Source organism: Salvelinus alpinus, chromosome 29, assembly GCF_045679555.1.
Source record: "Salvelinus alpinus chromosome 29, SLU_Salpinus.1, whole genome shotgun sequence".
Classification (NCBI taxonomy): domain Eukaryota; kingdom Metazoa; phylum Chordata; class Actinopteri; order Salmoniformes; family Salmonidae; genus Salvelinus; species Salvelinus alpinus.
The window spans coordinates 47,249,718-47,267,036 of NC_092114.1; the positions used below are offsets into that span (position 1 = coordinate 47,249,718).

Sequence of the window (17,319 nt, forward strand, 5' to 3'; positions counted from 1 at the left end):
AATGGACTAGAGGCGGGGGCTTCTAAAGTGCACCTGCAGGCAAGCAAAACCAAGAACCCGCTCCTCGGAAAGACAATTGCTTTGAGATTCGCAGTCGGTCTGTGAATTGGAACATTACTCTTACGCAAGAACTTGGAATTTTACGCACAAAAACAAAGGTAGGTATTTGACCATGGCCCGTGGCATCTGTTGGGCAGCTGAACCGGACTCTTGCTTTCTTCATATTTAAAAAAAAACTGTCCTCCTCTTTTGCTCAGCTTCATGATAAGTAGAAGACCAGGAGGATAAAGGCACTGGGCAAGACGTTTCCGGCTAGGACTTTCTTGTCCATGTGTAGATTTCCACAATAATTTGTCAAATGTGACAAAAACAGGAATGGAAGTGGAGAAAATCAAAAGAAAGGGCTCGTGATAACGATGTGACATACTTAAACTCAAATAAGCGTTGGGGGAAAATGTAGGCTACAGTAAAAACTGATGGAAAAAATGTATTTACAAAAGTAAACACAAAACCAACTGTTGGAGAACTGTTCACACCTAGCCTAATGTCCATCACTGTTGTAGGGTGGACCGTGTGGAAAGACAGATGAATAAGAAGCAGAGTATAGTGTAATTATGAGACACATCCCTCATTTCCATATCTAGTGTGGGTCTGTTGGACCTTAGCCAATCGAAAGCTACCAAGAGTGGTTAAGCATTATCCTCCATCATAATTACACCGACATGCGCAATCTGCACATGGGTCAAGTCAGCTAATATGCTATACCTTATTTCACTGGCCCAACTTTCTCTGACGGGTTCTATTTGTTTGCTGCAATGTATCGGCAAATGCAGCAACGCAACTAGATGATAACTGACAACATGTCCCGCCGCAAGCAAGCGAAACCACAACATCTCAAGTCGGACGAAGAAGAGTTGCAAACTGACATCCCATCACAACATGGTACGTGAGATTCACACACACTTTTATGCAAACAAGCATATACATACATTTTTATCATAGACATTTGATTGCCAGACTATAGTAGGCTACAGGCCTATTTTGCTTTAATAGTTATTAATTCATAACGTATTTTAGTTCTTCATAACCTTTCATATTGTATTATGGTGAATGGGAGCATATTTTCAACGTTCTTTATCCTGTACACCAGTGTGATACTTCTTATACAATCCTAGAAAGTAGAATAAATAAATGGTAGCCTATAGCCTAGGTAAATAATATAAATTGGCACAAATAAATTCAATTCCCCTCGGATATGATAAGATCATTCTGGATAGGCTATTGTCTGATCGATTTCCAAGCACACTTTCATGAGTTATGCATGCAATTTTGTCCATTGGCAGGCCTAATGGTATAAATTAGTATTGAGAAATGTGTAGCTCAGTAGGCTATATCCTTTCAGTGTGAATTAATATTGAAAACAGTTACATGCAGCTGTGTAGTGGAGGGTAAATGCAGTTTACCCACATTTAGCGTAAAATGCATTGAAAGTGTAGGAAGCTTTACTTTTTTCACCTCAACCTGCGATCAGTTTACCTACATGTTTTTTTTACCACTACATCACTGGCTACATAATTATTATTATTTTTGTTATTACATTTGTCATCAAATAATTTCCTGACATCATTTTGACAAATATATAAAAAATGTAATAGTTTCACATAGGACCCATATCAACTCCTCTCTAATATTTCCTACTTCTAGTGTAACTGTATAATGTTAATGAAAAACTATATGGTAGGCATCTATGGTTACTATTGAAATATGATTTACATAATGGCCTATAGGTCTAGAATGTTCAGTTTTGGATTAAGGAAGTGTTCATGATAATAAGGATACCCCTACTAATTCGTTTTTTACAAGAGGTAGGCTATGTAGGTCTGGGGGTAAAAGAGGATGCCTAATGGGAAAGATTTTACTTTTTTATTAGAGTATATTGTTCCTCAGGTTTTTGAAAAGAAACATGTATGGTCATTGAAATTTTTTTGTTAGTTCATATTCTACTGCTATTGAAATGCTTAGCCCACTGGTCACAAACTGGTTAAATCAACATTGTTCCAACATAATTTGTCAAAGCAAAGTATTGACATATTGAATCTACATGGAAAATGCATTCAATTTGAAAAAAGTAAATCAAAATAAACTGTTGTTTTGAGGGTGAAATTTCAACCACAGGATTATGTCATCATGGTAACCAAATATTAACATAGACAAACCTTGTATAAAATATGTTGAATTTGTACCTTTAAAACAATATCAGATCTTCAACTTTATTTCCACTATCAGAAAACAAAAATATAGGCAGGGCAGCACCTCCTACTGGAAAATTAATTTAACTACAGCTACCCTTTGGTCTCCCATCCAGGGTTTTAAACAAGCCCAGCCCTGCGTATGATATTTCTCACTGCTATTACCAATGTGCTATCATCAATGTAATTCCAAAGGGTTGGTTTAACAGAGCAAATGAAATGTGACCATACTTTATCACTCATAGCGTCAATGATACTATTTAGGCCTATATATCTTTTTCATAGTCAACAGCTATTGTTTCAATTCATCCCTGGACTCAACTAAAAATAGATAATACATAGGCCTAGGGTTTCAAGCTCTGATTGAATTCAAATGTAACCCAACCAAATATCAACATTTGAAGGCGATGCATCTTCTACTTGAATAGTTCCATCTGTGCCACTGACCTAATTCCAGTTTTTTTACAAATTAATAATTGATATGTTAGATTCACATCTCCATTTCAACCAAAAATGTAAGTTAAACAATGTGACTAAATCAAATCAAACTTTATTTAAAGTGAATTTTTAAAGTTTGATTTGATTTACTCCTATAATTTAATGTAGATTTGGGGTTGAGATATAGACGTGAATCCAACAGATCAATTACTAATTTGTAGACAAACTGGAATTAAAGCCAGACTGGGTCAGTGACACAGATGGAACTATCCAAACTAAATATAAATGTCCTTCAAATGTTGATATTTGGTTGTGTATAAATGTCTTCTTGTATAATCTTAATAAAGCTTGCGTGTTCAACATATCATGCATAGGTAATTACAGGTCTGTGGAGATCTTCACAATTGTTGTAATAATCTGTGCAGAATCTCCAACGGCATTGATCACTTCCACCATGTTGCCTAATTTTAATGTAATCTGAACTGCAATCCAGGCCATTTGGTTCTGCTATTAGATGAAGCACAGTAATACCACATTAATCTATTGTATAAATAAGCAAAATATCGGACATTGTAGTCCCATTTGAACTTTGTTGTGATTTTAAATAGTTGCAAGCGCAGTGATAGACAACTAAACCAAAAATTGGGTTGTGCTTTCAGATGGATGAAAGCATAGTGATAGCACATTGGAAATTCAACAAACTTTTGGCTGTCTTTTTGAGTGGGGGTATATAGGTTGTAATATCATTGATCAAATTCTCAACCAAATATTTCAAAATTACCCAAATTGAAAGGACTTGGTGTGTCCAGTGGGAGGCTACTTGTCTGAAAGAGTTTATCTGATTAGATACAGTGCATGTGGAAAATATTCAGACCCCTTTTTCCACATTTTGTTATGTTCCAGTCTTATTCTATAATGGATTAAGTAAATTGTTTTCCTCATCAATCTACACACAATACCCCAAAATGACAAAGTGAAAACAGGTTTTTAGAAATGTTTGCAAATGTATCAAAACACAAAAACAGAAATACCTTATATATACACTGCTCAAAAAAATAAAGGGAACACTAAAATAACACATCCTAGATCTGAATGAATGAAATATTCTTATTAAATACTTTTTTCTTTACATAGTTGAATGTGCTGACAACAAAATCACACAAAAATTATCAATGGAAATCAAATTTATCAACCCATGGAGGTCTGGATTTGGAGTCACACTCAAAATTTAAGTGGAAAACCACACTACAGGCTGATCCAACTTTGATGTAATGTCCTTAAAACAAGTCAAAATGAGGCTCAGTAGTGTGTGTGGCCTCCACGTGCCTGTATGACCTCCCTACAACGCCTGGGCATGCTCCTGATGAGGTGGCGGATTGTCTCCTGAGGGATCTCCTCCCAGACCTGGACTAAAGCATCCGCCAACTCCTGGACAGTCTGTGGTGCAACGTGGCGTTGGTGGATGGAGCGAGACATGATGTCTAGATGTGCTCAATTGGATTCAGGTCTGGGGAACGGGCGGGCCAGTCCATAGCATCAATGCCTTCCTCTTGCAGGAACTGCTGACACACTCCAGCCACATGAGGTCTAGCATTGTCTTGCATTAGGAGGAACCCAGGGTCAACCGCACCAGCATATGGTCTCACAAGGGGTCTGAGGATCTCATCTCGGTACCTAATGGCAGTCAGGCTACCTCTGGCGAGCACATGGAGGGCTGTGCGGCCCCCCCAAAGAAATGCCACCCCACACCATGACTGACCCACCGCCAAACCGGTCATGCTGGAGGATGTTGCAGGCAGCAGAACGTTCTCCACGGCGTCTCCAGACTCTGTCACATGTGCTCAGTGTGAACCTGCTTTCATCTGTGAAGAGCACAGGGCGCCAGTGGCGAATTTGCCAATCTTGGTGTTCTCTGGCAAATGCCAAACGTCCTGCACGGTGTTGGGCTGTAAGCACAACCCCCACCTGTGGACGTCGGGCCCTCATACCACCCTCATGGAGTCTGTTTCTGACTGTTTGAGCAGACACATGCACATTTGTGGCCTGCTGGAGGTCATTTTGCAGGGCTCTGGCAGTGCTCCTCCTGCTCCTCCTTGCACAAAGGCGGAGGTAGCGGTCCTGCTGCTGGGTTGTTGCCCTCCTACGGCCTCCTCCACGTCTCCTGATGTACTGGCCTGTCTCCTGGTAGCGCCTCCATGCTCTGGACACTACGCTGACAGACACAGCAAACCTTCTTGCCACAGCTCGCATTGATGTGCCATCCTGGATGAGCTGCACTACCTGAGCCACTTGTGTGGGTTGTAGACTCTGTCTCATGCTACCACTAGAGTGAAAGCACCGCCAGCATTCAAAAGTGACCAAAAGATCAGCCAGGAAGCATAGGAACTGAGAAGTGGTCTGTGGTCACCACCTGCAGAACCACTCCTTTATTGGGGGTGTCTTGCTAATTGCCTATAATTTCCACCTGTTGTCTATTCCATTTGCACAACAGCATGTGAAATTTATTGTCAATCAGTGTTGCTTCCTAAGTGGACAGTTTGATTTCACAGAAGTGTGATTGACTTGGAGTTACATTGTGTTGTTTAACTGTTCCCTTTATTTTTTTGAGCAGTGTATATAAGTATTCAGACCCTTTGCTATGAGATTTGAAATTGAGCTCAGGTGCATCATTTCCATTGATCATCCTTGAGATGTTTCTACAACTTGAATGAAGTCCACCTGTGGTAAATTCAATTGATTGGACATGGAAGGCACATACCTATCTATATGAGGTCCCACAGTTGACAATGCAAGAACCAAGCCAGGAGGTCGAAGGAATTGTCTGTAGAGCTCCCGAGACAGGATTGTGTAGACGCACAGATCTGGGGAAGGGTAGCATTTATGCAAACTGAGCAATCGAGGGATAAGGATCTTGGTCAGGGAGGTGACCAAGACCCGACGGTCACTCTGACAGAGCTCCAGAATTCCTCTCTGGAGATGGGAGAACCTTTCAGTAGGACAACCATCTCTGCAGCACTCAACCAATCAGGCCTTTATGATAGAATGGCCAGACGGAAGCCACTCCTCAGTAAAAGGCACATGACAGACCGCTTGGACAGCCCGCTTGGAGCCACCTAAAGGACTCTCAGACTATGAGAAACGAGATTCTCTGGCCTGGAGGAAACCTGGCACCATCCCCATGGTGAAGCATGGTGGTGGCAGCATCATGCTGTGGGGATGTTTTGCAGCGGCAGGGACTGGGAGACTACTCAGGATCGAGGGAAAGATGAACGGAGCAAAGTACAAAGAGATCCTTGATGAAAACCTGCTCCAGAGCACTCAGGACCTTAGACTGGGGCAAGTTCACCTTTCAACAGGACAATGACCCTAAGCACACAGCCAAGACAACGCAGGAGTGGCTTTGGGACAAGTCTCTGAATGTCCTTGAGTGGTCCAGCCAGAGCCCAGACTTGAACCTGATCGAACATCTCTGGAGAGACCTGAAAATAGCTGTGCAGCGATGCTCCCCATCCAACCTGACAGCGCTTGAGAGGATCTGCAGAGAAAAATGGGAGAACCTCCCCAAATACAGGTGTGCCAAGTGTCGTGAAGTATTATCATTAATGTGATGACATGCTATTTATCGAATAATTAACTATGTTTATAATTACGTGATTAAATTTATCAGGTAACCATTAACTCGGTAACCTGAGGCACCATGGGAAAAGTTTGTTGAATGAGTTACCGTTTCCCGATTTAACTCAAAGTATATCAGAATATTGATTTCATAGCACTCACTAATTTATGAATTTCCTCATTAGTCTCATTCTGAACGTCGCGCAATTCGTAAATCTGCACAAACCCGGGTCTCACTAATCATTCCATACCACACAAATTGAGTTGATGATTTATTTACTAACAAGCTAAATAATAACATAAGATACACATACACAAACAGTCTAGGCTATTGATTAGAATTTAATACAATGACAACAGATACCAAGTGACCCAACACAATATGACACGTGTTACACAAGATGGAGATTTAAAGAGATTCAACACTTGGATACATTTGTAAACTATGTTTAGTTATAGCCCTAAGACCTTGCCCCCGAACTGCCGCTCCTATGGGTAAGAAGTGTAATGCATGTATTTACGTGTTGAAGGTCTCCATTGGATATCTATTCGTGGGCCGAGGGTTCTGCTTAGTGGGAAAGGTTTGGCCGACGCCTTGTTCTTTCGTCTTCAGGTGTAAGTCTCTGATTGTCCACACGATGTCACAATGTCCTTTCTCTTAGTCGTCTGTTTCCTTGCACTCGTTCTGTGAGTGGTCTTCACAGGACGGCTAATCAGCCGTGTCGACCAGCATGGGTAGGAGGGCCGTGTAGACACCCGGTGACTTGAAAATAATAGCCAGAGGGTCCTAAGTTCACCTTCCTAGATACAGTACTTAGAATAGGTACTCCACCATAAACTTGAATGTTCAGAGATTTTACTTTGTCTTCAACCTTGTGTTGCGTTTCGGGGTCACAACTAGTCATAAACCTTTGCTGCAGCGTGTAGTAAACTTAGTCTGATATGTAAATTCTTCACTCACATGTTTTATACCCTCGGGTCACAAGGGTACCCTGTGGATCATCGTAGCAGTCCCCCCTTGGTGGTTTAACCTGGTAGGATGTCTGCAAGCTGCAGACCACTACCACAATGGACAGAGGAGGTCCGGCTGTGGCTCTGCGTTCTGGCCCGCGTCCGGTTGTCCTGGCTAGTGGATCTAGGCAGTAACTTAGGCAGACGTTAACTTCACTAGGGTAGGGTCAGCAATCGGAATTTTGGATGAAAAGCGTGCCCAAATTAAACTGCCTACTACTCAGGCCCAGAAGATAGGAAATGCATATAATTAGTACATTTGGATAGAAAACACTCCAAAGTTTCCAAAACTGTTAAAATAATGTCTGTGAGTATAACAGAACTGATATGGCAGGCGAAAACCCGAGGAAAATCCAACCAGGAAGTACTATTATTTTGAAAGGCTGTTTTTCCATTGTAAGCCTATCCACCATACAAAGACTTAGTTCACGAGATCTGTGTCTTCCTGTACATGTGGCCAGTCTTTAGGCATTGTTTCAGGCTTTTACTCTGAAAAATGAGGGAGATACAGAACTTTCAATCAGTGGCCAGTGGAAATTTCCATTCATCAGCCATGCGCCCTGATCGGGAACGCGCTTTTCTTGTTTCTCCTTTCCTATTGACGAAGCTTTTGCCCGGTTTAAATATTATTGATAAATTATGACAAAAACAACCGGAGGATTGATTTTAAACATCGTTTGGCATGTTTCTACTAACTTTTATTGTACTTTTTAAAAACTTTCCTCTGGAATTAGTGCACGCGCCTTTTATTACTGGATTACTGGACAAAACGCGCGAACAAAAAGGAGGTATTTGGTCATAAAGAGGGACATTATCGAACAAAACGAACAATTATTGTCTAACATGGAGACCTGGGAGTGCCACCAGATGAAGATCATCAAAGGTAAGTGATTAATTTTAATGCTATTTCGTACTTTTGTGACACTCTCCCTGGCTGGAAAATGGCTGTATGGGTTTCTGTGGCTAGGTGCAGACCTAACATAATCGCAAAGTGTTCTTTCACCGTAAAGCCTTTTTGAAATCTGACACAGCGGTTGCATTAAGGAGAAGTTCATCTTTATTTCCATGAATAACACTTGTATCGTTTATCAATGTTTATGATGAGTATTTCTGTAATTTGATGTGGCTCTCTGCACTTTCACCGGATGTTTGTTTGAGACAATGCATTTCTGACCATAACACGCCAATGTAAATTGAGATTTTTGGATATAAATATGAACTTTATCGAACAAAACATACATGTATTGTGTAACATGAAGTCCTATGAGTGCCATCTGATGAAGATCATCAAATGTTAGTGATTCATTTTATCTTTATTTCTGCTTTTTGTGACTCCTCTCTTTGGCTGGAAAAATGGCTGTATGGTTCTGTGACTAGGTGCTGACCTAACATAATTGCATGGTATGCTTTCGCAGTAAAGCCTTTTTGAAATCGGACACTGTGGTTGGATTTACAAGAAGTTTATCTTTAAAATGGTGGATAATACTTGTATGTTTGAGGAATTTTAATTATGGGATTTCTGTTGTTTTGAATTTGGCTCCCTGCAATTTCACTGGCTGTTGTCGAGGTGGAACGCTAGCGTCCCACTTGAACCAGAGAGGTTAATAACACACAACACTCAGGCAACACATTATTACGTTTCTTCCCCAAATGAGCGTTGTTGTGTTACTTACTGGTGGTTGTATGGGGAACTTGTTTACGGCTCTCTCACTTCCTAAGTGTCAAAGGAAATGAAACAAAAATGAATCAAAAGATATACAAAATTTAGCTACGACACCTTAATCATCTAACTTGGACTATGTTCTATATACGTCCAAGGTCTTGGCTAAATTACTCTATCGTGGCATTGTCTCTAATGTCATATTTAGGGGGATCCTACTTGAAGGTGGGTAGTTAACTTCTCTAGGGTAGGGGGCAGCATTCGGAATTTTGGATGAAATGCATGCCTAAATTAAACGGCCTGTTTCTTGGGCCCAGAAGATATGATATGAATATAACTGGTAGATTTGGATAGAAAACACTCTAAAGTTTCCAAAACTGTTAAAATAGTGTCTGTGAGTTTAACAGAACTGATTTGGCAGGCAAAAACCTGAGAATATTTTTTTGGGGGGGTTTGTTGTTTTCTATTCAATGCCATTACAGTATCCCTTGACTTAGGACTCAACTTGCAGTTTCTATGCCTTCCACTAGATGTCAACAGTCTTTAGAATGTGTTTCAGTCTTGTATTCCGAAAAATTAGGAAGTAAGAGCAGTCTGAATGAGTGGACCCTAAAGTTTCACGGAGCTTTTTCCTGCGCAAGACCGAGAGAGTGCGTTTCTTGTTTACATTTTATATTGACGACGTTATTGTCCGGTTGAAATAGTATCGAAATAGTATCGAACAAACTGAGGTTTGAATATAAACATCGTTTGACATGTTTCTATGAACTTTACGGATACAATTTGGATTTTTTTGTCTTCCTGTTTTGACTGCGTTTCAGCCTGTGGATTACTGAAGAAACGCGCGAACAAAACGGAGGTTTTTGGGTATAAAGAGACTTTATCGAACAAGAGGAACATTTATTGAGTAAATGAATGTCTGCTGAGTGCAAACATATGAATACCATCAAAGGTAAGGGATTAATTTTATCTCTATTTCTAAATTGTGTAACTGTTCTATCTGGCTGGCTACTGTATGTAATGATTTGTCTTGTGGGCTATGTTCTCATAATCGTAATGTATGCTTTCGCCGTAAAGCGAAAGCGAATTTTTTAAATCTGACACCGTGGTTGGATTCACAAGAAGTTAATCTTTAAACCTATGTAAAATATGTTTTGTTTTCTGAATTTTTATAATGAGTATTTCTGTATTTGAATTTGGCGCCCAGCAGTTTCACTGGCTGTTGAAGTGGTGGGACGCTACCGTCTCACGTGCCCAAGAGAGGTTAAGGCACGTGGAAACAGGGGACATTACGGTGCTGACCTAGCGAATTCAGGAGAGGAGGCTGGGGTTGCTGTGGATGGACCCCCTGTGGATGGACCCCCGGGTTTCAAGATCTATTGCCAACTTTCCAAAAATCGGGATCACTTCCGTCCCACAGGTCATCCTAGTATAAGACCTCATTAGGTCTTCAATTGCGCATGTGTACGTAGTAGGTGCACACACCAAGGGAAATTAGACTAAGGATCATGGTAACAGTCAGGATACTGTCCGGCACCGTCCAAGAGCGGGTGACAGACCAATCTTTTGGGTTGTAGTCAGTCGGATACACTAAAAGTGCCTCATCCAGTACACCAAGATCAACAGTCATTGGTCCCTCATACTGGATTTGGTTTTGAATGGCTCGTGGTAGCTCAAGGGAATGCTTAGCAAACGCGCCATGGCGTTCATAAGTCATAGTGGCGGACGCAAACGGGGTGTTAACCAACCATCGATTCCCTACAACAACCACTTGTGTGGTGGTGACCCCATCCCTTATTGTTAGTTCAGCTCTACAGCGTTCTTCGCTGGTGATAGGCTTAAGACCAGAAATACGCTCAGTGTTATCCCTGACGAACAATTTGCTAGGACAGACGTGTCACGACTTCCTCCGAAGTCGGCTCCTCTCCTTGTTCGGGCAGCGTTCGGCGATTGACGTCACCGGCATTCGCCGCTCCATTTCTCATATGTCCATTTGTTTTGTCTTGTTCCATACATACCTGGTTTTCATTCCCCAATCAATCTACATGTATTTAGTCCTCTGTTTCCCATCACGTCTTTGTGTGTAATTGTTTATTGTTACGTGGACATTTTGTCAGGCGCCGCACTTTTGTATTAGACCGTGTTTTTATGGCACTAGTATGTTTGATGTGCTGTCGTTTATTGACCGGTATTAAAGTGTGCCTGTTTATTATACTCCGCTCTCCTGCACTTGACTTGGCCTCCCATATACATGCCTAACAAGAGGTAGTGAACGTCTTTGGAAAGAGTACACATTAACAGCTAAGGGTTGAGATAGAAATCTGGATTGTTTTCCTGCTGTGGTGTGGCAATTTTCACATGGGTACTGTCGCGCCAAAATCCTACATTTAGAACCGTTTTCAATCTATAGATATTCTTAGGGCTGGGCGGTATACCTGTATTGATGCACGGACCGGTTTGGGTTTTTACTTTACCTTCTATAACAGTATTTGTATGTTTTGTTTGTTAAATGTGACACGCAGTGTGTAACGTCCATTTTTATAGTTTACTTCGCTACTTGAATCATCTCTCTCCACTCTCGCCACTCTCTCTCTCAATGCCGCTTTCCACACAGACCTAGCCCCGGCTCCCGTCACTCAAGGAACGCATTTGTTTTGCCTCGACCACGAGACACTTGCGTTCAGTCTGCATGGTCAATGCAGCATATGCAACAATGCTGATGACAACGATGCAGTTGTCACTTTGCTTCTTAATATACATCTACTAGCATTCTATAATTACACTATTAGCTTGTGTATATTTTCTCACATGGGCTCTGCTAGTTCTGACTGGGTGACTGTGAACTTTTGGAGTTGGGCCAATATATGGGCAGTGTGTAGCTGGGCGTGCTTAACTGCCTGGGATGGTCCAGTCAGCCCCGGCCCAACTCAAATGCACCGCAGGTGGAATGTGTTGGCGGTACACGTTCTCTGCATCTAGGCGAAGTCTGGTGTGAAGTCGGTTTCATCGTCACCACAGCGTTGACACACCGCCAAAGCCCCGCTCAAAGGCAGGTTTGAATTTTTTTTACGTAGTTGACTACTACATCTTGGCTCTGCAGCGTCATAAGCCAAGCTGCTATTCTGCGGTTGTGTACAGCACCCTCACGGATTCATTGGCTTTTCAGAAAGGTCACCGGCTAGTGACATGTTTCCAGGATCACCTTTTTGTCGGCTGACATAATTGGTGAAGTGTTTGACCGCCCAGACAACAGTGCTTTTTTGCAGTCTGAGTACTTGTGTTCAGCAGGGTTGAGTGTTTTGCTCGCGTAAGCACGCTTGTCTTGGTCATATTTGGTACATTCCCGAAGGCAGTGCTCTGAAAAATCAATTTCCAAAAATAACATCTTGTCTTTGTTGGGGTATACCAGGCAGGGTGCCTCGCGAAGCAGGCTTTTAAAGGAAGTCACAGATTCGTTGTGGGTGCCATCCCAAACGAACAGGATGTCTTTCTGAAGAAGGCGGATAAAGGCTTTGACAAGTCAGTGTAGTTTTTGATGAATTGACGGGAGTAATTACATACTCCCAAGAAACTGCACACCTTATGACGGTTTGTAGGTGTTTTGATGTTGTGGACTGCTTGGATTCTGTTAGACTGTGGCAGGATGCCCTCACCACCCACCAGAAGCCCAACGTAGTTTACCTTGGTCCTGCACCATTGTCCTTTCATGATGGCCAACTTAGCCCCTGCCGCACCTCCATCTCGTGGAGGTGATGTGACCTAGTCTCACTTCTCATGAGAACATCATCCACGTAGATTAACGTACCCCTCTGGCATCGCCTTGTGCAGGAAGATGTTGAACTCTGAGGGGAATTTTCATACCCGGACGGGCAACGATTGAACGTGAAGAGCTTGTTCGAGAAAGGGAAAGCCAACTTGTGTTGGTCACGAGGCTCGACTGTCATGGTCCAGAAACCATTCACCACGTCGATGGTGGAGAAGTATTTGCCACCTTGGCAACTCTTGGTTGAGCTGTGTCATTGGCCAACGAGACAACGAAACCAGCTTGTTGAGTTAGTCAATGTTAAGACACCATTTACCCGTTGGTTTCAAAACTGTACGTACTGTTACATTCCCTGATTATCCATTTAGCTAATAGGGAGTCGATAATCTCTTGTACCGCTGCGTACGCTGCGAGCGGAAAATTGTATTGTCTCACAAATGTAGGAGCTACTCCGGGAGGCATAGTAATACGCCCACATGAATACCCGTAACACCACAATCCAGGGAGTCTGTCGACCAGATCTCACTTGTGTTTGTTAACAGCTTCTACCCCCAAGCCATAAGACTCCTGAACAGCTAATCAAAAGGCTACCCGTACTGTTTGCATTACCCCCCCACCATTTTTTGGAAAAGCAGCTATTCTCTGTTTATTATCTATGGCATAGTCACTTTACCTACATGTACATTTTACATTAATTGCACATTAACTCTGTACCGGTATCCCTTGTATATGGCCTCGTATCTGTTATTTTATTGTTGCTCTTTAATTATTTGTTATTTTTCTATTTTCCTCTTTTTTCTTTTTTACTTCAGTTTATTTTAGTAAATACTTTCTTAAAACGGCATTGTTGGTTAAGGGCTTGTAAGCAAGCATTTTACTGAAAGGTCTACAACGGTTGTATTCGGCGCAAGTGACAAATACAATTTGATTTGATATGTCTATGTTTGTGTTACTTCACAGTCCCCTACTGTTCCATAAGGTGTATTTTTATCTGTTTTTTAAATCTGATTCTACTGCTTGCATCAGTTACCTGATTTGGAATAGAGTTCCATGTTGTCACGACTTCCACCGAAGTCGGTTCCTCTCCTTGTTCGGACGGCGTTCGGCGGACGGCTTCACCGGTCTTCTAGCCATCGTCGATCCACTTTTCATTTTCCATTTGTTTTGTCTTGTTTTACTACACACCTGGTTCTCATTTCCCTTATTAAGTGTTGTGTATTTAACCCTCTGTTCCCCCCCATGTCTTTGTGTGGAATTGTTTGTTGTAAGTGCTTTTCTGGTGCGCGACGGGTTTAGTACCCATGTTTGTTATTCTTTATGCCATTGTTTTTTTCAATTAAACTGCTACCTAGTTCTGATCTCCTGCATCTGACTTCCCTGCCACCAGTTACGCACCCCTTACAGAATTCCACACCTCACCATGGAGTCAGCAGGAGCAGGTACCCCGGTTATAGGAGTCGAGGAGCGCATCAGAGATCACGCGGCGATGCTACAACATCTCGGCGATGCGATGGACCGCGTCGTTCAGACATTGGACCACTGGGAGAGACAGAGAGTCCCTCCAGCGCCTCCACCAACACAACAGGGGTTACCACTACTCGTACCTCCTGTACCCGGTCCCAGTGGGATGCGTCTCGCCCTTCCCGGGGAGTATGATGGGACGGCAGCACGGTGCCAGGGTTTCCTGCTACAGCTGGACCTATACCTGGGCACCATTTACCCGGCTCCCTCGGGAAGGGAGAGGGTGTCCGCCCTCGTCTCGTGTCTCTCAAGGAGAGCTCTGGAGTGGGCTAACGCCGTGTGGGGAGAAGGAGATACGGCGTTGGACGACTTCACGGAGTTCACCCGCTGCTTATGGGCAGTTTTCGACCACCCGCCCGAGGGTAGAGCGGCGGGTGAACGTCTTTTCCACCTGAAGCAGGGGACAAGGAGCGCCCAGGAGTTCGCCCTGGAATATCAGACCCTGGCCGCAGGAGCGGGATGGAACGATAGGGCCCTTATCGACCACTACCGTTGCAGCCTGCGCGAGGATGTCCGTCGGGAGTTGGCCTGCAGGGATACCACCCTCACCTTCGACCAGCTGGTGGATCTGTCCATTCGGTTGGAAAACCTGCTGGTCACCCGCTCCGGTGCCTATGGAGCTGGGAGGTGCTATGCTCAGGGAGGCCGGAGGAGGGGCATTCACGTGTACCATCTGTGGCCGCAGAGGTCACGCTGCTGGTGGTGCCGGGTTGGTTCCTATAGGGGTCGAGGCAGCAGGCCGGGCACTCTGGCGTCGCTCCAGGTGAGCATGCACCACTCTCATCCAGAGCCCTCTGTTGTTCACCTGTTTGTGCATGTTTACTTTCCTGAGTGTTCCCCGCATTGCCAGCATAAGGCGCTCGTTGATTCAGGTGCGGCTGGGAATTTTATCGACAGAGCATTCGCCCATAGGTTAGGGATCCCTATTGTTCTAGTGGTTATGCCTTTCCCAGTTCACGCTCTTGACAGTCGACCATTAGGGTCCGGGTTAATTAGGGGAGCTACCATCCCCCTGGGCATGGTGACGCAGGGGGGTCACGAGGAGAGAATCAGTCTCTTCCTCATTGACTCTCCTGCGTTTCCCGTGGTACTAGGCATTCCCTGGTTAGCTTGTCATGACCCCACCATTTCATGGCAACAGAGGGCTCTCACGGGGTGGTCGCGAGAGTACTCAGGGAGGGAGGTGTTTAGGGGTTTCCGTTGATGCTACTACGGTGGAAAGTCCGTACCAGGTCTCCACCGTACGCATTCCCCCCGAATATTCTGATTTGGCTCTCGCCTTCTCCAAAAAGAAGGCGACTCAATTACCACCCCATCGATGGGGGGATTGTGCAATAAATCTCCTGGTAGACTCTGCACTTCCCAGGAGTCACGTGTATCCCGTCACAGGCGGAGACGGCGGCTATGGAAACATATGTCTCCGAATCCCTGCGTCAGGGGTACATTCGGTCCTCCACTTCACCCGCTTCCTCGAGTTTATTTTTTGTGAAGAAGAAGAAGGGAGGTCTGCGCCCGTGTATTGACTACCGAGGCCTAAATCAGATCACTGTGAGGTGCAGTTACCCGCTACCTCTTATCGCTACCTCTTACCAAACTAGATCTCAGGAGCGCTTACAACCTGGTGCATATCAGGGAGGGAGACGAGTGGAAGACGGTGTTCAGTACGACCTCAGGGCATTATGAGTACCTCGTCATGCCGTAGGGGTTGATGAATGCTCCATCAGTCTTCCAAGCCTTTGTAGACCAGATTTTCAGGGACCTGCACGGGCCGGGTGTAGTGGTGTATATTAATGACATTCTGATATGCTCCGCTACATGCGCCGAGCATGTGTCCCTGGTGCGCAGGGTGCTTGGTTGACCGTTGGAGCATGAACTGTACGTCAAGGCTGAGAAATGCCTGTTCTTCCAACAGTCCGTCTCCTTTCTAGGGTACCGAATATCCACATCAGGGGTGGAGATGGAGAGTGACCGCATTTCAGCCGTGCGTAATTGGCCAACTCCCACCACGGTAAAGGAGGTGCAGCGGTTTCTAGGGTTCGCCAATTACTACCGGAGGTTTATTCGGGGTTTTGGTCAGGTAGCGGCTCCCATTACCTCACTGCTGAAGGGGGGACCGGTACGTTTGCAGTGGTCGGCTGAGCAACAGGGCTGTTGGTCACCTGAGGGCTCTGTTTACCTCGGCTCCCGTGCTGTCCCATCCGGATCCCTCTTCGGCGTTCATAGTGGAGGTGGACGTGTCCGAGGCTGGGATAGGAGCCGTGCTCTCTCAGCGCTCGGGTACGCCACCGAAGCTCCGCCCCTGTGCCTTCTTCTCGAGGAAGCTCAGCCCGGCGGAGCGAAACTATGAAGTGGGTGACCAGGAGCTGTTGGCTGTCGTCAAGGCTCTGAAGGCGTAGTGACATTGGCTTGAGGGGGCTAAACACCCTTTTCTCATCTGGATTGACCACCGCAATCTGGAGTACATCTGGGCAGCGAGGACACTGAACCCTCGCCAGGCAAGGTGGGCCATGTTTTTCACCCGTTTTGTTTTCACCCTTTCTTAAAGACCAGGTTCCCAGAACGTGAAGGCAGACGCACTGTCCCGGTTGTATGACACAGAGGAGCAGCCCATGGATCCCACCCCCATACTCCCGGCCTGGTGGCACCAGTAGTGTGGGAGCTGGACGTGGACATTGAGCAGGCGTTACGTGCAGAGCCCGCTCCCCTCCAGTGTCTCGCTGGGCTTCTGTACATTCCGTCTGCTGTCCGTGATCGGCTGATCTTTTGGGCCCACACGTCACCTTCCTCTGGTCATCCAGGCATCGGTCGGACGGTGCGCTGTCTGAGTGGGAAGTACTGGTGGCCCACTTAGGCCAAGGACGTGAGGGTTTATGTTTCCTCTTGCTCGATCAGCCTTACCTCGGGTTTTCACCCCGAGAGTAATGGGCAGGTGGAGAGAGTTAACCAGGATGTGGGTAGGTTTCTGAGGTCTTATTGCCAGGACCGGCCGGGGGAGTGGGGGGCGCTCCGCCACTCCTCCACTAACCTCTCCCCCTTCCAGTGCGTACTGGGGTATCAGCCGG

The 17,319-nt window shown here is 44.7% G+C and overlaps 1 protein-coding gene across 1 annotated transcript in view; it reads left to right on the forward strand.

Annotated features, from left to right (window-relative positions):
• Positions 1–860: 860 nt before the first annotated feature.
• Positions 861–17,319, forward strand: part of LOC139558920 (sal-like protein 3) — a 32,490-nt gene continuing 16,031 nt past the window's right edge. The window contains 1 exon segment of the mRNA XM_071374422.1: positions 861–942. Coding sequence (XP_071230523.1) covers positions 861–942 — 82 coding nt within the window.